Below are 23266 nucleotides of genomic sequence, written 5' to 3'. Positions count from 1 at the left end.
GCTGCACTCAGAGTATCATGAACTCATAACACTGGCTTCATACTGCTACAGGACAATTTTCTTCCTCATCAGCACAGTGCTGAAAAGTGCTCCCAACATTGTAACAAGTCCCATGAGTTAAAAATAGTAATCCAATGTAGAAATCTATGATGAAGAGATGAAGAGAAGTTCTGTAGCTCACTTACGAGAGGGCTGACTGTTAAATTTTGATTTGTTAAAAGTCAGATCAGTAAAATCACTATTTGGTAAAGTTAAATAAAATGTCATGATGTGTTCTAATTCGATATTTATTAAAAGACATTGTTTTTGAAGAGAAACTTTAATAGATATACTTGTAAATATGAGGACTGTTTGTTTTTTCCGCTATGTAAAATAGATTTAAAGATGGAAATTGACCTTTTCAACTTTTTAACCAAAGCTTTAGTCAGCTTATGCCACTTCTGCTTAAAATGTATTATTATTTTGTTAAAGGGCTCAGATCAAAAAGGAGTATAAATAAGGGTATCAATATCACTAAAAATAAACAGCTTCTATCGCTACTTCTAAGACATTTGCGACACTGCAAAATAAACAAAGGCCTCCTGCAATGCAACCACTGTCATAAAATCAGGAGATGTCTGACTGAAGACCCTACAATTCTGACGGCCACTCTCACTGACAGTTTATCTGACACACCATATATCTCAGAAAGGAAGTGTCCTAATTTGCAACTACAACGTATTTCCAGTTTTAGATTTGTTTTGTTTTTATTTAACTTTCTTCATAAACAAAGTCTGTCAGTTAAATTCATGAAATAACAACACTGCAAACATTACAAACCTAACAACAACTATTAAAAAAAAGGTAATTTAATTGAGATTAAATTATGGACCTGTTTTAGAAGTGGCTACACAGACAGTGGCTCGCTTTAGCTGTGTTAGCTTTAGCGAAAGCTAACAACCATATGCAATTACTATTACTACATAAGCCAGTGTAACTAAGTTGCTTTAGCAATGGGAGCTCTGGCAAACGTATCTGAAGCTTACACAGCAAAGTAGATAATGCTCAGTCTGCTGCCCGACTGTCGTTATAAAAGCTTGTTACTGGATTTCTTTAGTACTTTAGGAATGGCAAGAAAGATTAGTTACATTCATCAAATATAAGGTTCAGAGTTACAGTTACAGACACATGACAGCAATTGCATTTTTTTGTCATTTTTAAATTGAGTAAATTATCATACAGACTCTTAGTTTACTGTTGGATCTATTTTATGTAATATTTTACATTTTATGACTGGAAACCAAACTCTTCCTTTTATGACATACAACTCTTTGATACAGCGCCAACAGGCAAAAAATGTTCAGTTTAGTTTACTAAAGACTTTATGAAAATACACAATAAATCCCTTTTTTTGATTTAAAACTGTTATTGAATTTAAGTGAACTGTCCCTTTACATTGTAGAACATAGTGAAGCAACATGGTGATTTTTTTTACCACGTCCTGATTACTTCAGATGTTTTAACATCCGCTTCTTCTGCTGCTTTGGAAGAAAAATGCTTGCATCTAAATAATTTAACTTTATTGTGAAAACTTTAATAACACTTTAATATTTCAATGGCTGAAAATTGTTGTTGTAGTTATGCAACTGCGCTGCTTCTACTAATCCAATTGTTATAATAAATATCAGAAGAGATGTTTTAATGCATTTATACTGATAAATTGTGGTGTGTAAACTTGTATTTTTGTATCTGTATCTGTTAAAAATGGGCATTCATTTGTGAAAGAGCTGACTAACTTCTGTGTGCAAATCTTCTGCTGTAGCACTCAAAGGTTTAATCTAGTTTTCCTGCACAAATTGGCTTTTCTTACACTTGAATGCATGGGACTAATCTTTCAGCAGCCCGTGATTGTATCAAGAAGTTACATGTAATGTAATATCTGCAAGTGTACCAGTGCCGCTCCTCTCCACAGACTTCTACCTGCTCTGTCACACGAATCCAGTTTAATGTAATTCAAGAAAGTAGGTCTTTTATGCCACAGTGGCCCTCATGTTGTTTCCCCAACTGACAGGGTCATAATAGCAGCTGTCACTGTTGCCCCATAGGCCCGCCTCCCTGTTAGTTAGTGATGGGGAGTCTAGGCAACACAGCCCCCTAGACCTTCAAAGATGTGGCAGCCCATTGGCCTTGTGGGAAATGCAGTCCTTTGTGAATGACAGATGCATTGGAAAGTGCAGGGAGCAGTGCTGGAAACATGTTGTTAAGTGTCACCTGGGTATCATATTCTCTATCACTAACACACTATTTCCATCTTTTTCTCCACATCTCTCTCTCTCTTCCTCTCTCACCAACCAGGGATCTGAAAAAGGTTGGAGTGACTATCGTAGCACCGCAGAAGAAGATCGTGAGCAGCCTCAAAGCCCTTGATTCTCACACCAAGAATGGCCCAGTACCTGTTTAGAAAAAGGAACCCGATGAATAAAAACACCAGAGACCGTCTGTCAGTGTGGTTGCTAATCACAGTCTAACACGGTGGATTCATGTTTAACCTGGAAACGATGGAAATGGAGGGAAAACATGACATAATTCAAATGAGGGCTGTCAATGCGTTGTTGAAAGACAATATGAAGTCCTGAGGGGGAAAAGGGAAGAGTTCAGTGCAGACCTGCCAGCTGTGAAGTGGCAGTCTCTTCCACCCTTCATCCCTCCATGCCCAAGCTGAGATGCCTTACAGACAAAAAAGGAGGATAGAAAGAGCAGAGGAAGTCCATGGAGGTCAGAGAAACCTGACTGGGGATGTTTACTGGGACTGGACCGTGATAAACGGCAAGGACTGGACTAACAAACAGCCGGAGCTCTCCAAAAGTAGCTTGACTTGGAAAGCATAGCCTAAAAGGAGAGGGGTGAGCTCACAGTCTCAGCATGTGGGACAAGGAGCTGAAATGGCTGAGCAATGGCACATAGCAGTACCTCACCCAGGTGTGGACCCTTCGTGAACTTACAAGCTCTGAGGCGTGAGATTTCGTTGTAACTACCTACATTTGCCGTCTCTACGGACACACCAAGATGACAACCGAGCCATTTAACTCTGTAGCTCTAACCTATAGCATTTGCATTCAATAGACATGTCACATAAAGCAATAATTATGATAATCAGTTAAACGTCTCATCGCGTGGAAGTCATGAGTCTGTCACTTGTACAAACGCTGTGCTCTGAAGGTGTAGGGGCCATAACACACTTCACACACAGAATTTTTAAGTGATATCTATGTTCTGTTGGCTCTTGAGCTGATGTTGTACAGTTATGTTGCTGTTTCCTCTATCCAATGCCCTATGTGTAAAATCTCAGGATGTATATGTTTTTACAAGGGGAAACAGAACGAGAGAATGGAGCTGAGCCAGGATTTGAGAAAGACAAGGGGACGAAAATGGTAAAACTGCTGAAGAAACAGTCATAAAAGGGAAAACTGAACTTGAATGAAGTGGTATCAAGTGGACCTCTTTTTTTTTTAGATGTTCTTGATGTGTTAGCAAGTTTCTTCTTCAGGTGGGACAAGATATTCAACTCAGCACATCAGGTATCTTTGTCTTTCCAAGAGTTATACAGATATTGGTATCATATGGAGTGAGAAGGTCGAGATCAACAAGGTTGATGAGAGGATGTCTTAGTTCCTTTGCTTTCTTCAATAACTTATTAACAAGAGCTTACATTTAATATAATATAGATCTTTGTTTTAGTATAAATTTAAGTCTTTATCTTTCAATCCTGGTGTGTTTCATGCAAAAAGTAGAGGGCCTCCTGTCTTTGGGTTGGATCAAGGCAAGATCCTCAAGCAAAAAGGTTCACTTTTATTTTATTTCCTGTAAAGTTTTGGTCCTTTTTCCTGTGTTCATAAAAAAGTGTGGTTTTTTTCTTCACTGCCCTAAACTAGCAAGGTGTGAAAATGCCCTGAGGGAGATGCAACATTTACAATGAAAGATTACTTTCCAGATTGACATTTTACTGTATGTCCAGGGTGGGATTTCCTAAAGGCACCTACGAACATAGATGATTTTAGTACCATGAAGTACAGATGTTTATTTCTTGCTTTTATGTCACCCAGCCTTTCCCTCAGCGCAGCTTGTATTCAGTATTTCTAAAGTGGCACTTTGGTACTTCGGTGCTGTTGGATGGGTCCTTGTTAACCCTGGAGGTGGTTAAATCTCTTCCTACTGTGGTACAAAATATTTGAGCACTTTTTTTTTTTTTTAAAGATTTATTTTTGGCCTTTTTGCCTTTATTTGATAGGACAGTGGATAGAGTCGGAAACAGGGGAGAGAGCGGGGAGAGACATGCAGGAAATAGTGCCACGGGCCGGATTCGCACCCGGGTCGCCTGCGTATATGGCATGCGCCTTAACCACTCGACTACCGGCGCGCCATATTTGAGCACTTTTAATGAAACTATTTTTGCCATGGTCATAGATCAAGGTTGTCTGGTGGACAGTGATAATGTTGGTGCTTTTAGGAAACCCCGGCCCTTTTCAGCGTTTCACTCCTCTGTTACTCAGTCTACCTGTGGATGCTGCTGTTGCTGCTATGTGTTCCAATTAGCATGTACATACTGTAAACCATCATAATAGCAACTAGCACTACAGATCCCACTATATGTACATGGCCATCCTTCTTTGTACAAATGTTTGTATGTATAAAAAGAATAAATAAAAAAAATGTGCAACATTTTTAATTAAAAAAGAGACAAAAATCATCTGTATTATATTTTATCTTATTTTGAATTGTATTTGTCTGCCTTGTTTTTTTTCTTTTCTACAATAAAAAGGCAACTTTGACATTATTATTTATTTGTTAACATTATACCGCGCAATGTTGATGTTTTTTATGTAGCATACAGTAAATTATGTGTCTGTGCTATCTGTGTTTTGGTTTTTGGACTTACTTTTTAAACCTGGGACATCTGAGAGAGCAATACTGTTATGCACCCTTTTTCTGTCTCAAGACTGACCCGTGTGTCTGTGTGAGAGTTTACGTGTGCAAATGTAGATGGCCTTGTCTACTAATGTAAAATGATTTGTAGTGGAAACATTTATATTTTTATAATAAATATTGGCAAAATATTTTCCAAAAAATGGATGATGATAGAGAGGCTCCTGTGTTTTTATTTTTAATGTATTCATGCAGACAATAAACAAACAATGTTGGCTCTTCCTTTAACTTTAAGAAGGAAAGGTTTGTGAAAATGATCACATCTGGAAAGAAGACACTTAGCTCGGGTTTCTTCTTTTATTTGGCATGTTTAAGATCACTGTCTTGCACATTTTGCCTTCCAAAGAAAACATTTTTCTGATATATACAGTGCATTCAGAAAGTATGCTGACCCCCTTCACTTTTTTCAGTTTTGTTACGTTGCAGCCTGATGATACAGTCGAATAAATTATTTTTTATTCTCTTTAAGCTAAACTCAGTATCCCATCATGAAAAAGTAATTCCGAATATTAGAATTTTTTGCATTTTTTAAATAAAAAACTGAAATATTCCATTGACACAAGTATTCAGAGCCTTTACAAAAACACTTGCTCAGGTTCCTCCCATTTCTCTCAATCTTTGCTGAGATGTTTCTGCACCTTGACTGGAGTCCACCTGTTGTTAAATTGACTGGGCATAATTTGGAAAGGCACACACCTCTCTATAGAAGGCCTCACAACTGACAATGCATATCAGAGCGCAAACCAAGCCATGAGGTCAGAGGAACTGCCAGCAGAGCTCAGAGACAGGATTGTGGTAGGACACAGATCTGGAGAAGGCTGGAAAGAAAAATATTCTGTTGTGATAAATGTTCCCAAGAGCACAGTGGCCTCCAGGACTCTTCCAAGAGCTAGTCACCCAGCCAAACTGAGCAATCGGCTGAGAAGGGCCTTAGTAAGAGAGGTGACCAAGCACCTGATGGTCCCTCTGACTGAGCTCCAGAGATCCTGAGTGGAGATAAGACAAAGTTCTAGAAGGACAACCATCACTGAGCTTTATGGCAGAGTGGCTAGACAGAAGCCTCTCCTCTGTGCAAGATACATGAAAGCCTACCCAGAGTTTGCAAAAACAAACAAACCAAAAAAAAAAACACCTGGAGGACTGAGAAACAAGATTCTCGGGTCTGATAAAACCAGGATTGAACTGTTTGGCCTCAATTCTAAATGTTATGTCTGGAGGAAACCAACATCACTCATCACCTGCCTAAAACCATCCCAACAGTGAAGTTGGTGGTGGCAGCATCATGCTGTGGGGGTGTTATTCAGCAGCAGGGACAAGCAGACTGGTCAGGGTTGAGGGAAATCTGAATGGACCAAGTACAGAGATATCGTCAACAAAAACCTTTTTCCACAACACTCAGGACCTCGGACTCAGCTGAACATTCATTTAACACTCAGATCCTACTATGTCCATTTTGAGGACATTCCTCATTTTTAGCATCATTATTTTGAGTTGATAGTCACATTTTTATAGATTGAGGCATCAAATGTGGCCAAAGTTATTATTTTTCTTTCTAAAAAAAAAAAAAATGTGTTGCCCATATAACTTTATTGAAGCTCCATCCATCCTTTTTTGTCTAAAATCTGGACAATAGACTTCCATTAAAAACGCATTTTTTGACTGTGTGTCTATGGCACCAAAACAACATATAGCAACCATTTCTATGCAGTCACTCAATCACCAGGGCTCTAAATTTCACCATTCCACAGTGATTCAGCAGATAGTGCCAGCGCACCATTTTAACCCCTTCAGCAATGCACATGCAGGATTTCTTCCATGGACTCAGAGTGTTTGAAGCACTATTTCATCCACTAAACATCATCGGAATTAAATGAAATGATTTGTGCCACTAGATATGGATGTCTGAGAGTGAGCTACATGTGTAAGGAAAAGTTTGTGTGCTCTAACATGTGTGCTTGGGTGCGAATCTGCATCTATGTTTATAACTGGACATGCTGGAAGTGGAGTGTTCACAGTCGAAAATGCAGTCTTGGACTAAGAAAGGGGGACATTTGGACAATTTCAACTTTGCCCTAACTTCATAGCAAGTGGATGGACATGCATGAGGATGCACGGGTCCTTTCGATCGATAGGTAAGAATATATCATATCTCAAGTATCCAGTAAATTTATAAATGCACGTAATTAGCATAATTGCAGTCACATTTTGGCTAGAGGTGGAAATGCGCATGTTCGTGATTCATATCCTACATATTTCCTCTGATTTTTTTATGCCTGTACATAAAATAAACCTCACATGAACAAATGCATTTGCTAGCATATGATTTGAGGAGGCTCGAGAAAAGGATGATAAAACTGGTGTGTTTTTCGCTCCAACAGACTCATCTGTTTGGCATGGACGCTATCTCACTGAATCCAAGGCATAGTGTACAATAACTGGCATAAAAAGGCAGTAACATTGAATTTTTTTTTTTTTTGTGGTCAGAGTTGAAGTTGTTGAAGAGGTCTAAAGCAGTGAAAGTAAATAAAAATGTTGAAAAATGATTATTTCATTACACTTATTTGCATGTCCGATTTCTGGACATACTGGCCTCAACCATGCTTAAAATCACAAGGGAGCAAGGGTTAATTTCATTTACTGTATTTATGTGATTTAGACCGTGATCACACAGTGTAGAGCACAAACAGAACATACAGTACAAATAACCAAGAGTGTTCTTTACAAGAGCACCAAGTTTACTAATAGCTTTTGGTTTGTCTGTTAGCAACAGAAATTTTGATTTAAACATAGAAGGGCGGTTTAGATAATACTTTGGCATACAGAAACAAACTCAAACAAAAGATGGTACCCATCATCTAGATGATTGTCATTACGGAGGTTTCAAATCCTTTGATTTCTGTTCCCTGATCTTAGGACTCCTGGAGTTGTTTAGTCTAAAGTTACAGATAGCTTGTCTTCACTTGGCCTTCAAGTTGTGACCTGTACATTCACAATGTTATGAAATAATCATGGAACACTACGAGATGGAGATGGTTTAAAGCTAAATGCAAAGCTGGAACTACACTCCGGACATGGCTGCTGCACTGTGTCACTCTGCCCAGTGGTTCACTCAAGAAATAGTTGCAAGTATTTGCTTCATGTGTCGTAATGTTACATAATTATACGTTATTATTTCATAGCATGGTGAATGTGCAGATCACAACTTGTCCACAAGAGCATTTTGGAGTTGTTGGATTGTGTATTTGATGAGTTTGATGAGGGAAAGCTGGAATACCGTCCGCTTACATTGAGTTGGCAAAGCAGGTCCGAACTCGGCAGCACCGATCTAAAAATAGCTTGCACCGACAACTCAAGGTAACGAATTTATTACTAAGACTATAGGAATTATGGCGATGGGCGAATTTGCCAAAATGTTGAAGTATCCCTTTAAAGTACTCCATCAGTTATATCTTTGTAAATATAGCTAAAAAACAAACATTCCTTATCCTCATAAATGTGTTCTGACAATTTATTCACACTTGTCTCACACTTGAACACACAATAATTTGCTCCACTGACTTTTCTTCTGCAAATGTTGGATTAATATGTATTTATTGTATGTGACTTGCTACAACGTTTGGGAGCACTTTTCAGGGCTGATCTGAACAGATGAGGAAGAAAGCCTTCCTGTAGCAGTTTAAAGTCAGTGCTATGAGTTCATGCTAGTCCCATTGCAATGGAGGCATTTTTTAATCAAGGTGACAGTTGAATGTATGCATTTTGATTCAGTGTCATGGACACTGCAGATGTGCTTTGAGCTTATGTTTCCTTTGACCTGATGAATGTTTTTGCACCAGTTATAAGATAAAATAATGTTTCATGAACCCATGAGACTTCATCTCCACCCTTACCATTGTCTTTGTCTTTCTCATAACATCTATCTCCAGAGCTGCTGTTAGAAGAAAAAACTAAGATTTAAAGCTTTTAACTGACTTTTTCATGTCGTTATCATTGATTGAGTGAGAGCAACCTTCAATCTGATAATAAGATTGTAAAATTGTGCATATTACACAATCTTTTACTGTCAAATCTGCTTATTTTACATTTTGTCAGTGATTGTCAGCCACCACATCTGTTAAGCAGCTCCCAGCTAAAGCATCCCAGTATCTGTTCTTTAATTCCTTCCACCTCCTTCTTCCTGCAGCCACTTCTAATAAAGCATTTTGAATCCATGTTGATTTGTCGTGTGATTTGAACTTGGAAGCTCTGCGTTTTCTCTTATTTTCTGACTGGGAGGAGATGAGATGTGTCAGACAGGGGGAAAGAATGATGGTTGCTCTACTTAATGTTGAAAGGCTGACACTATCCAGATGTTCCCAAGCAGATGTGCAAAGAGAGAAGACAGGACGCTGCCCTCCCCTCTTCAGGAAACAATGAACACAGTATGCTTCACAACGCCACCAATCTATCTTTTTTATCCAAAGAGCCTCCATGGTATTAAAACCACTGGGGTGATGAAAAAGACAGAGAGAGGGCGGAAGTGGAGGAGGTAGAGCGAGTGAAAGTTGGGTGGAGATGAAGCCATGGAGAGAACGCTGGGAGGCAGTTTTGCCGGAAGCGCGATGCCTGTGGCAGCTCTGCTCAGCCAGATAAGAACATTTTGAACAATTGAACCTGATAACGCAATAACAGAGGAGAAGATTAACCTGCAGCATTCATCTTCTTGCTTGACTACGTGCTGTTGAAATGCAGTCAACTTGCCACTAGATGCAGGATGCATGGTTCCACTTGGGGGGTGATGATAATGAAAAAACAAAGTCATGGTGTGTAAAATCCATTCCCCATGTTGAACAGGGATAATATGCAATCATGCAAAGTACAGCTCTGCTCTTTCCAGATTTATGACAGCGAGCCTTGTTGCTGTATATGCTCACTTGCCAAAGAACTGTTACGCAGCTTTGCTTCAGTGGTTTTTAACTTAGATTCTATTAAACTTAATGAATGTCTGTTGGCATGGGCTAAACCATCTTTATGCGAGTGTAAACAACAAGGAAATAAAAAGATGACACCAAAAAATAGTTCTTAACTAAATATGGTAACATCTTTAAACAGATACAAGGATAACTTTTATGCTTTATCTAATAAAAACCCTCTGACTCTTTTCTGTGCTGCTGGATGAAGACAATCACGTCATTGCTGCACAATGAGTTGATTTTGCTAAATATTCAATAAAGGCATAGAAAGCATGTTTTATTTTGAAATGTATTATTGTGCTGCAACAGATATATTGTTGCACGTACTTTGTCTTTGTGTCTGTCATTCTTAGAAGAAAAAAACTTCTGTTAGTCTGTAAATGATGAATGGACTTTTTAGCTGTCTGACTACTCAAAGCACTTTTGACACCTCAGGCCACACTTACCCATTCATTCAAACCCATTCACTCCACATTCACACAGTGATGATGAAGGCTGCAAACAGTATTAACTAATCCCATTCACATGCATACACATAAGTGTCCTGCCCAAGGAAACAGCGACATGGCATGCCAACCCCAAACTTCCTGTTGAGAGATGACCTACTTTACCGACTGAGCCACAGTCCTTCTTTGTCAAAAATCATTTTCTCTTATTTTAAACAATTTAGACACTTTACTCTGGTAAAATATCACAATTTGTCCGCTGTGCTGTGCTTTTTCATCTAAGTCCATGCTGACTTTCCAACACCCCTAAGCTTTACAATGCAATGCATGGAAGTGAATATAGCCGTTAAGTGGCTAATGGTTGTATAATACTTTTCTCAATCCATCATTGGATAATGTGAATCCAAACTTAAAGGGAGTTTTCGTGCTGTTTTGTACCAAAGACAGCATTGAAAAATGCTGTATGGTCTTTATTTGGTGGCATGTAATTTCAAACTATAATGATCATCGTAAGCACCCATCAAAAGCTTCAAAACTTACCTCAAAATGTGGAGCAGTATAGGGAGTGTTCTCAAAAATAAAAGTTTAGAGCAGGTTCTTTGGATAGAGAAGGGTTTGGACATGCCAGACACAAAGTGCCGTGAAAAAGTATTTGCCCCCTTTCTGATTCTAGAGTTTTTTGCATATTTATCACAATTTAATGTTTCTGATCTCAAGACCAATTTTAATATCTCACAAAGACAACCCAAGTAAATAGAAAATGCAGTTTCTAAATGATGATTTTATCTATTAAGGGGAAAAAAAGCAAACCTATCTGGCCCAATGCGAAAAAGTAATTGCCCCCTGAACCTAATATCTGTTTTTGCCACCCTTGGCAGCAATAGTTGAAGTCAAGCGTTTGTGATAACTGGTGATGAGTCTTTCACCTCACTGGGGAGGAATTTTGGCCCACTCTTCCTCACAGAATTGTTTTAACTCAGTCATATTTGAGGATTTTCAAGCATGAACTGCCCATTTAAGGTCGCACCACAGCATCTCAGTTGGATTTAAGTCTGGACTCGTCTGAGTCGTCGTTGCACTCTTGGAGTCATTTTGGTTTGTCGACAACTCCTTGGAAGGTTCACCACTGTTCCCAGTTTTCTCCAATTGTGGATAATGGCTCTGACCGTGGTTCGCTGGTGTCACAAAGCCTTGGAAATGGCTTTTTTTATAACCTTTTCCAGACTGATAGATTTCAATCACTTTGTTTCTCATTTGTTCTTCAATTTCTTTGGATCGTGGCATGATGCGCAAGGTGGCGTGGCACTGCTGCGACACAAACTCAGTCCTGCGCTCCAGGATACATTTTCCTACAGGGACATTAAAGTCTATCTTACCTTATGATGCGTTTCTTTTTGAGATCTTGTAGCCTACTTCCCTTTGTCTGACAGCTTCTATTTAAGGGATTTCTTGATTCAACAAATCTGGTGGTAATCAGGCCTGGGTGTGGCCAGTGAAAGTAAACTCAGCTTTCCAAAAACTGTGGTTAATCACAGTTAAGCCATGGTTTAACAAGGAGGGGGCATTACTTTTTCACACAGGGCCAGATAGGTTTAGATTTTTTCCCCTTAATAAATAAAATCATCATTTAGAAACTGCATTTTGTATTTACTTGGGTTGTCTTTGTGAGATATTAAAATTGGTTTGATGATCAAAAGCAATTAATTGTAGCTATGCAAAAAACCAGGAATCAGAGAGGAGGCAAATACTTTTTCATGGCTCTGTAACACAAAAAGATTTAGGAAATACTGTTGGAGAGGATGCTTGGCAAGACATAATATCACTCTCTGGTTGGGCTTTAAGAGATATGAGGAGTAAATTTACTCTTTACAAAATTGTACATAGGTACTATTACACTCCACTAAAGTTATTCAGGATGGGCCTGATACAAGGGGGAGAATGTTGGAAATGTACATGTTGGATCAGAGTGCCCTGTAGTTCTTCCCTTTTGGAAAGAGTTGTTGGGAAATGTAGAGACATGTTAGAAAAGCCCCTACAGTAACCCCTCTGCTGTCTCTTGGAGATAAATCATTCTTACCACTTGGTGTCACAAAAGCAAAGTTTGGGTTACTACTTTTGTAACAAAAATAGTTCTAAAAAACTGGAAAAAGGCAAAAAAACAAACAAACAAACAAACAAACAAAAAAACATATGGGTGCATTGATAAACTACGTTGGGTGGGGTAACTGAATGTCTGTTCTTTTTTTTTTCTTAATTAATTTTTTTTGTTGTCCTTACTCGATTGTTCTATTATTATTTTGTGCATGAATTAAAACTTGACAAAATCTATCTGAGATACTCAATGTATGTAAACTAAGTTGTACAAAAATGAAGAAAAAATCTAAGATAACTATTAATTCATCCACTCTGCACATGCCCTCTCTTCATGCCAAGACATGTTGGTGAAAAATAGCTTGCAAACACATGTATGCAAGCACATTTTGGCTTAAGGAACATGTGAGTGTGAAAATGGCAAACATGGTGCAGTGCTATTTTTACTTTCCTGAGCATCACTTTCACTGGGTGTAAGCCTCTGTTTAGAACTGATGGAGACAGGGCAGGACAGAGGCCCACATCCCATTCTCCCCATGCTGAGATGCCTCCTCCTTGGATAGCCTCATCCCTCTTCCTACTCCCTTTCTTCTCTCTTGGTTCCTGGTAAAATGGCCTCCAGCTGTGTGCAGCTGCTTTGCAGGGCCTGAAGCCATGTTGCAAACTCATACTGCTTTTTTCAGCTTCTCTCATAGCCTGCTGGGAGAATGTCCTCCTGGTAAGCTTAGATCCTGGGTTAAAGGTCTGTTGATAAAGAACCGCAATGTCCTGGGTTAATTATCTTTTTCTGCAGACATTGTTTACATGCCTGCAGCAATAAATTGTGCATGAATTGGGGATTTTCCCTCCTGCATTGTGCGGAGTTTGCAAGAAAACATACAAACATACATGTCAGGCAACGCTGAAACAATGAGGATCCCATTCACACACATGAACACTGTAGGGAGCTCTAAGCTGTCACAACACTGTCTCTGCCACACACGTACAAAGATAGATGCTCTGTAAATCCTGCGCTCTCTATGGGACCTAAAAACACACTTAGAAGTAACACGTGGGGTTATCATGTCAGTAGACACAGGTCCCAGGACTGCAGTGCTCATTTCTTTCACTTTAACAAATGCTGCTATCGTAAAGGGAGGTGAAGCTATCATCACAACCTCCTCAGTGATTACTGAGGAAATAAAAATACAACACATTTGTCTTGTTAAGCCAAACATTCAGGGATGTTTGTTTTATTAAGCTAGACCCAAGATAAAACCACTGTCACGAAGGCATCCCAAATGTGATGAACTCGCAAATGAAACTTTTGTTTTTGTTTGCCTTGAGTTCATCAGAAGGTAGAAACTTCCCTGAGGATTTCTGCACGTCAGCATCAGATGAGCAGAGTGTTGCATCTCCTGTTTTCTTTCTATATGTCAGAGGGTGAACTGGGTTTCCAACTGCCTGGTGGCACACTTTTTTAAATGTGAAAATGCTGATATAATTGGTTCTTGAAAAAGGAACCTTTTATGGGCTCAAAGAGTTGCTTAAATTACATGTTTAAAGTAGCTGTATGGAGTCATTGTGTATTGTTGGCTTTTAACGTTTGCTTTATGCTGCTTCATGATTTGTCCTTAATGCTCTATGTATTTTGTGACTGTGGCTACTTAGCCACTTACTCTGATGATATGTTATACCTTTACATAGTTCTGAGTTTTTTTCTTTGCAATGTGGATTTTGCACTCTCACCCTGTTTTGTCCCGTTTCTTATAATATTTTGTATTCTCAGGGAGCCAAAGTTAACATCCGGCCAGACACTGCAGATAGAAACCAGCTTTTTGGCTTTCTCTATCCATTGATCAAATAGTACCTTTTAGCGCAGGCTCTTCTCTGCAAAACGGTTCTGAAGAGGATCAGAGTCCTCTGTCATTGTCTGAAATAAAATGTTTAAGGTTGGATGAAAGATGCCAGCCATTAGGGCCATGTATTTGTAGCGGACTATTTACTTGGGAAGTTGCATCACTTTCTAATCCTTGACGTCCACGACTGTGCCGTTGGCAAGTGTGCAGACAGGCGAGCATGAGTTCACAAATGCGGGAACACAGGGACTCCTTAATAGAATAACATTCTTTGACATTTCTACCCAGCTGATATGCAGAGAGACATGTTGAAAAAGTTCTTAGTATTATTCATGCTCAAAACAAAGTTTCAGTCACTGCTCTTGCACACGGTAAAGGGCCATGGCCTGGCTGTGGAGAGGGAATGGGACATTGTAATAAGGCATGAACACACACTTCTTGGATGAAAAGACTGTGTTGGTGCTGTTTAGTTTTAGGGTTTTTTGGATACATGTCAGGGCTAAGTGAACATCATACATTTTTAAAAGCATATTTAAACAGGCTACTCTTCACTTCTCATTTTATTTATTTAAAGATGATGTTTGACTACAACTCCTGACATAAAAGTACCACTGTGTGAAGTCCTAACCAATCAATTCAGGCAATTTTACACTCCCCAGACCTGGGTGTAGGTGTCAGTCAGTATGGTTGTGTCAAAGACTAAAACGAAGGATATTTTGTCTCTCTCTTTATCTTATTTTACTTAGTTTTGTCAGCACACTATACAGTTTTAGCTAGTTCTTTTTTCTTGTAAAACTTAGTTTTAATTTCATTTCAGTTAACGAAAATGATTTTTGAATTTTAGTTTTAGTTATGTAAATAGTTTTAGTTAACTATAATCTCGCATGACAGACTGATTTTTCTTTACATACATACATGTTCAGTGTATGACTGCATTCATCAAACCATGATGGCAGTGACGGTTAGGTATGAAACATACCAATGAGTCATTAAACTTAATACTGATACAATGCTGAAGTTTTACGTTTAAGTCAAATATTTCCATAGAATAACCTCTAAAAATGCATCATAATTCATGAAAAGCCCAGTCTGGATCCCTGCCTGAAACACTCTAAAGTGATTGCATTACTACCTGAAGAGTACACGCTCTAACCACTCTGTGTGTTAATGTTAATAGCTGAAGGGAGCCTTTAGAGCTGCTGCTCCTGCCTGCTGTCGACACTATTGTCCATACCAGGGAGAATTGATTTTCCATGAAGGCTGAGTGATGTGGAGGGACTGCTGGCCCTCTGATGTCAGCACTCTGTCATCTCTTTCTGTCTTTCTTTTTCTCAACATCATCTCTGTCACTTTCTTTTCTCCTTTATCCAAAGTCATTTTCCTCCCTCTTACTTTTTCCCTCACTTTTTTCTATTAAGTTTCCTTTATTTCCACTTTCCATCTCTCCTCTCTGTCCTTACTCTGCTTCTGTCTGTTTTTTTTTTTTTTTTTTTTTTTTTTTTTTATTTAGCCCTCTATTGGGATTTTATAGCAATTTACATCATGTCCATTAGCCTTAGTTTATAGACATTAACAGCTTATTATGATGAACTCATCTGAAATAAATAGGCTACTCTTGCTTGTATTCACCCTCCCTCTCTCTCCTAGTCTATATAGCAGCCAGCAGGATGATTTCTTGATGAGATCATGATGCTAAATATGAGACCAATTTCCACTGCAGCCACTCTCTTTGCATCATGCGCATGGATGAATTTCACACAGTTGAGTGCAATAGAGCATTTTTTTCTACAACATGATTGCCTTTTGTTTACATCGTTGCCTGCACTCTTTGTGCTAAGGATGGGTGTTTTGGTGTAATTTTGGGGGGCAGAGCCAATAAATCTTTGACCAAAGCCATGAAAATACCTCTTTAGTCACTGAGCTAACTTAGAGAAACTCACTTATTATTGTGCAAAAGTTGTCATCATTACATTACTATTTTTTTACATATGTGCATGAATTCCAATCAGTGTTACATTTATTAATAAGTACATTTTAAATTGTGTAAATAAACATTTAGAAATGTGGTTAGAAGTGCTAATGTTTATGCTAAATTTCAACATATTATTGTTATAATTTAATGAACTTATTTTAGTTTCCTGGCATCACAAACACAACATTTTGGTCTAAAGTCAAAAGTTTCTCTTGATGCCACTCGTCCTCTCTGTTCTTCTCTTCCTCATTGTCTGTTTTGCATTAGCTTCATTACTCTATCTCCTCTATCCACATATTAAAGCCATATATCACCAGGATCAAACCCAGTTTGTCAGCCAGCGACGGGCTGATTTAGCAGCGGGTTTTCTCTATGTCTGTGAGTTTTATGATTGAGGTCGAGGGCCAGGGACACAGGGATACATTTCTGACAAGGTCTGTCTTTGACTACTGGTGCCTCTAGCACTTTTTTTGCCTACCCTCCTAGCATGACCTCCGTCAATCGTAAGGCCACATGTTCATGCCACTTTTTCACTTAAACAGCTGAGTTCTAGAAAATGTTTCAGCCAGCAGTGACCAGCTGTTGCAGCAGTTAAAGAATAGTTGGTCATTTTTATCCTCTGTATGGCTTCTGTAACGTTATAGAAGTATTTCATTTTATGTGACTCCAGTTATTACACTGAACTTAGGTAATCGGTGAGCTTGTATAGCCTTTATGGCCTTTTTCTAGTCATTTGACTTCTCAAAGCAACATTCTCATGCTTGTAGCAGCAGGAGAAATTTGAGGTTTAGTGTCATAACTAAGAACAAGGGCAGAGCCAGAATACCTTGGTGCTGACCCAGACTTTGGATCTGGGGACAACCATAAAAAATGGTTCAATTTTGTCAGTTTGGCTGCAAGAATGAAATTCTCATGCTGTGATCAGTAGAGTCCATTATTGTTTATTTTTACACTCAGCAGTAATTTTTAAGATTCAGGGTGATTGAAATCACAACTCAAGTCTTGTTCTGACAAAGAAGGGAAATTTTGTAGCATTAAAAGACTATGGTTCTGCACCACAAATACAATACTATTAATAAAGAGGAGGGATGAAAACAAGCCTAGCAGGAAAAATCAAGAGACCATGTGCTAGGACGGGCAATTTCATCAATGAAGGCAATTTCATACTGTTTTGTTTTCCTCATTTCACTAATCTGTCTAGACTGAAGAAAATGTGAGCAATTTGGAAAGATTAGAATAATCATACAGGAATGGTTGAACCCTTGCTAAGCCGATGGTTGGCCAAATTCCATTTCTGTCATCAGGCTTGTTACAAAGTTCCAATATGAATGACACTACCTGGTCTGAAAATGCACAGACCAGTCAGTGACATTTCAGTTGCATGGAGCACAAACAATAACGTCCTGGTCTTTAGCTTGTATAATGATTTTCTAGTCGTCTGACAACTCAGAGTGCTTTTACACCCAGGTCACAGCTACCCATTCACTCCACTTTCATTCATACACTGATGGCAGAGGTTGCTATGGAGACTTGACCTTCAGTATCAACTAATCCCATTCGTATGCATTTTTGGTGTTAAGTGTCTTGCCCAGGGACACTTTGTCATGTTAGTGCCAGAAAAGGATTTATCAGAACTGGATGGCATTTCTTAATCAAAAGAAAACAAAGAACCACGCTGAAAGCTTTTCTTAGTGAAAAAGATAACCAGGAGATAGATAACAATGATAGCAGCAGCCTGTTGAGCTCACAGGCTCATTGAGTCATGTGTTGTGTGCTCTGACTGGCCTATAATATTTGTGACTGACGGAACAGTCATCCAATCACCCTCCAAGATTATTTTCCAACCAACCAGGTCCCTGACACCCAGCATACAAGGAGCTGAATCAGGTTGGAAAGCACAACAGGTGCCTCTAGAAGTGCAGCTACTGCCATCGTAAAGGAGTCCATCTGGCATCTCTGTCCATCAGTCAACTTTCGGGACTTAAAAGAGTTAAATAATACCGGGGGCTGAGGACCGAAAGACTTTGACTTTCACCTGAATGCTAAAACCCAGCATCACTCGATCTTGCCCAGTGAACCCATCACTGCCATGCAAGTTAATATGAAACAGTCTTATCTGGAGTGTCAGGTTATTAGAGCTGGTAACTTAATTTACTTAGTAACTTAGTTACTTAGAGACACTGCACAGCATATGCACGAAGTATAGCTTCATCCATAGAACGTAACAAAAATAATAATGTAAGTAATTTTATTAGACGGGTTTTAAAAATGTTGGTCTTTTACTGAATGAGGGAAGCCCTCTACGGATGAACTGTTGGTTAATCCATACACAATGCACTGCACAACTGGGACCTAACAAAGTGAAAAACAACAAATGACACCAGCGGATGTACTACTGAGACCATAAGGCATACATGCATGAATGCTTCCACATAGTGCATAAAGACAGATTTCTATCTCTCTCACATTCTCTCTCTCTTTCCTTCTTGTGTGTTTCAGTGTCAGCAGAGGAGACATGACATGTTCTTTCCGCATTTCCCCCAAGTAAGTCCGTTAAGATTTGACCACAGTCCGCCTGTCTTCCAGCCAACGAGTCAGTCAGTCATACAACACCAGTCCTGGAGGAATGCAGAAGAAGAGTCCAGCCCTGGGACAGTCCTTTCATCATTGGTTCATGTCATTTGCAATTTGATCTAACAAAAGAAGAGAATGTGGGGGAAAAAACCTAAGTGTAATGGTAAGGTCAATTTATTGTCTTGAAAAAGCCTTAAATGTAACATGGTTCACATATGTGTAATCTGTTTTTACAGTCAAAATCTATAATTTAATGCATTTGAGAGGGATCATATTCCCTATAAGATTACAATTACATATCAGACATGCTATGGAGCTTGATGATGACTGACTTGTTTAAGGCTAGGAGTGTGCTGTAATGTTTCTTCCATTCATCCACTTATATGAACACATAGGGAACGTAAAGCTATTTATTTTTGTGTTAACTCTGCCTGACATTTACAATTACCGCTGTGTTTGGTTGCAGCGGGCCCTGCTTTAATAGGGCTGTTGACTGTCAAACTTGGTTAAGTCCCCTTAGATCTCAGCCTGCCTTTCATGGGGACCTTATTGTGTTTGTGTGTGGAGGAGGGAGGTATGTGTGTGGGAATTCTTGCTCATAAATGAGCATCTATTGTACAGTTATAATTAAATGTGAGCATGCACAGTGATAACTGAGCTAAACCTTTCCTGGCAAACATGGGGCATTTTGGTCCATGTAAACATATGATCCCATATAGGATGAATTTTCAGGTCCGGTGAGGGCCTTCAGGAACTGGATGTAGCTGATTTGCTACAGTGTGAATGATAAAACCATTCCACTTCCTCTGATTGTCATCAGAAGGAAAACGACATTAACAAACCTGTCTGACCTGACAGAGTTTTCATGCTCCGATCCTAACTTCCTCTCCAGTTGGTCATCTGAACAGTTCAGGGAAGTGCCTGCTATAAAACACTAATGACATGAACAGTTAGCAGGGGACAGACAGACTCATGGGGACTGTCAGATATGTTGGTATTGATTCAGTAAGATGACACTTTGTCCTAATGGAGGCATTATGTAGTTAATACAGCATTATAGCGGGCCACTGAGGAACAAACAGAGCATTTAGGGGTGATAAAAGCCTTTTTGCTTTATTGATTCCCTTTCTGACTATACCCAAATGTATGGGAAGTAGTTTGTTAAAGCTACAACATGTACAACCCCAATTCTCAAAAAACTTAGGGCGGTGTCAAATGTAAACAAAAAGAATGCAATGATTTGAAAATCTCTTAATCCCAATGTTACATTAAGAGTAGAAAAAAACATGTCAGATGTTGAAACTGAGAAATTTAACCATAATGCAAAAAAATATTAGCTCATTTTGAATTTGATGGCAGCAACACATCTCAAAAAAGTAGGGACAGAGAGACTGTAAACATCTGGGAAATGAGAAGACCAGTTGCTGGAGTTTTGGGGGAGGAATGTTTTCCCATTCTTGTCTATTGTAGGGTTCTAGTTGCTCAACAGCCCCGTGTCCTTGTTGCTGGATTTTTCATGTCATGAAAAGCCAAATATCTTCTTCTGGTGAAAGGTCAGAACTGCAGGAAGGCTAATTCAGCACCTGGATTCTTCCATCGTGAAGCCATGCTGTTGTGATGGATTCATTATGTGGTTTGCTGAAATGTGCGAGGCCTTCCACTATCTGGATGGGAGCATGTGTTGCTCTTAAACCTCAACATCCTTTTTAGCATTGATAGTGCCTTTTCACATGTGTAAGCTTCTCACACCACAGGCAATAATGCAACCCCATACCATCAGAGATGTCGGCTTTTGAACTGTGCGAGGATAACAAGTTGATGGTCCCTCTCCTCTTTAGTCCATAAAATACAACATCTGTGATGTCCAAAAAAGAAATTCAAAGTTTGATTCATCTGACCAAAGAACAGTTTTCCTTTTGGCTTCAATCCATTTTAAATAAACCTTGGCACTGAGAAGATGACAACATGTCTGCTCACATATGGCTTCTTCTTTGCGTGATACAGCAGTTGAGCTGTGTTGACAGACAAGGATTTCTGGAAGTGTTCCTGAGCACATGCAGTGATTTCCAGCATAGATTCATGGACGTTTTTTAAAAGTAGCGCTGCCTGAGGGCCCAAAGGTCACAAACATCTGATACTGACCTTCAGCGGCGTCCCTTGCACACAGTGATATCTCCAGATTCTCTGAATCTTTTGATATTATGTTCCTAGATCATGGGATATTCAATGTCTAAGAAATATTACATTGAGGAAGAAATTTCGAAATTTTTCGAAAATTCTTTGACAATCTGTAGATTTCCTTATTCACAGATTGGTGAATCTCTGTCTGTCTTTGCTTCTGAGAGACTCTCTAAAAATCTGCTATAATACCCTTTCATGTTACTGAGATGTTGCCAATTAACCTTATTAGTATCAAAATTCTCCAGCTGTTTTTCATCAGTACTACTTAGTTTTCCAACAATTTTGCCCTCTCCCTACTTATTTCAGATATGTTGCAGCCATTACATTCAAAATGAGCTTATATTTTTCATGAAATGGTAAAATGTCTTAGTTATAACATCTAATATGTTTTTTATTGCCTCCGCCAAGGAGGTTATGTGATCGGCAGGGTTTTTGTTAGTTTGTTAGTTAGTTTGTTTGTTAGAAACATAACTCAAAAAGTTATGGACAGATTTTGATGAAATTTTCAGGAAATGTCAGAAATGGCATAAGGAAGAAGTGATTAGATTTTGGGAGTGATCCAGATCACTGTCTGGATCCAGGAATTTTTTTCAAGGATTCTCTACTATTGGGAGATAGGGCTAATGGCAGAGGTCTGCGCTCTCCAAGTGCTTTTCTGGTGTTGAGAATAAAATATGGGGTTATGAGATTTACTAACAATTGCATTCTCATTTTATTTACATTTTACTCTGTGCCCTTACTTTTAGGGGAATTGGGGTTGTATAAAACACTATTTTTTGCAACAATTTATGAAATTGAAATGGTGTGACAACATAGTTTGGAAAAGATTTCTTTAAAAAAAAAAAAACCTAAGAAATTTAAGTTGAGTTTCCAGTGATGGCTGAACCAATCATTCAGCAGAGCAGATCCAACACATTAGACAAAAAACCCAACTGAACCCTGCACAGTCACAGAAATGCAGATCAGTCTCAAACCTTACCTTTCTGCCCAGAAAGACCATCTCCCAAAATATGTCGGAGACACTGTTTTTTTATTATGAGCTGAAAATGTTTTTCTGATGTGTTTTTGAAACAGATCGGTCAGCCATCCTTTTTTTAATGTACATCTGAACTTCTGCTGTATGCGCCTCCACATCAGTCATGCCATATGGCTACTCAGTGTAGTGTTCTTTCAGGTTTGGTCATGGACCATATTTTCAACTTCTGATTTATTTTGGTTGCTGCATCTTTATCCAGATAGAACAGCAGAGTCGGAAACTAACGAAACTCAGGTTTAGATTTGAAATTGGCCTGCTTCAAGGACAACAGCCACTGTACATCAAGCTTGAGAACACAACCATGAGGTTACCGGTGCCCCCCCATAGACCAGTTCTATTATTGCTATAGATCCTGACTTTTGGGTCAGATATTACAATCCCTTTTAAGACTGTTCATCTTGAAATAGAGTCACTGTTCACCTCTCTTTTCTGGCTTCCAGTTGCAGGTCACATCAAATTCAAAACTCTATTTGTTGCCCACAAAGCAGTAACTAAAACTGCTTGTTTTCCTGGAATCCCTCATTCAGATCTACACTCCCCCTCTTTCCCTGCACTCAGCCAGTGAAAGTTATCTGCAACATACTCTTATTTTTTTTTTAAATCTAGTGGGGCACTAGCTCCTAAAATAATTATTGTGGGGTGCGGAGAAAAAATGTGGGGGGTGCTACAGCACTCCTAAAAGGGGTCTAAAATGATCTACGTATGACCAGTCATTCACACTTATGGAAAATTTGCAGCCACTGATGAATCTAATGACCATCTCTTGAGACAGTAGGAGGAAGTTGGAGTACCCAGGGAAAGCCCACACATGTAAGAGGAAAACAAATCCTGATGGGAATTTGAACCAAGAATCTGTGAATGCTGTTAGATGACACTAATAATCACTAGATCATCATGTGGCCTATCAGCATGGATGAATCAGTAAGATAGTGGTAAACATAAGAGAGGAGGGAGGAGACATACAGTTTGAGGTTAAATAATTAATGCCTTTAGTTTCGGAGCACCTTAGTAAACTAAAATGAGCAAAACTTGTAGATCCAATTTACACACACACACACACACACACACACACACCCATATGCACACACAGGGCACCTTGCCTACTTTCCCTTATAACAGAGGTTTGGCTATCGAAGCCTTTGTAATGATGTGATGGTCTACTAGCCCCTCAGCTTCTTTAGATGGAAAATGTGAGGAGATCCTAGTAAAGGTCC

At 39.0% G+C, this 23266-nt stretch overlaps 1 protein-coding gene across 4 annotated transcripts in view; it reads left to right on the top strand.

Moving 5' to 3' along the window:
* epha3 (eph receptor A3) overlaps positions 1-5117 on the top strand; it is a 130996-nt gene extending 125879 nt beyond the window's left edge. For all 4 annotated transcript variants that reach the window (XM_041806798.1, XM_041806800.1, XM_041806797.1 and 1 more), the window contains one exon: positions 2335-5117. In XM_041806798.1, coding sequence (XP_041662732.1) covers positions 2335-2440 — 106 coding nt within the window. In that variant the 3' untranslated portion in view covers positions 2441-5117. The remainder of the gene's footprint in view (positions 1-2334) is intronic.
* The last annotated feature ends 18149 nt before the right edge of the window (positions 5118-23266 follow it).

This window comes from Cheilinus undulatus, linkage group 15 (assembly GCF_018320785.1).
Source record: "Cheilinus undulatus linkage group 15, ASM1832078v1, whole genome shotgun sequence".
NCBI lineage: Eukaryota > Metazoa > Chordata > Actinopteri > Labriformes > Labridae > Cheilinus > Cheilinus undulatus.
Note: the sequence above shows the minus strand (reverse complement) of the source record. Positions and strands in the feature narration are given on the sequence as shown.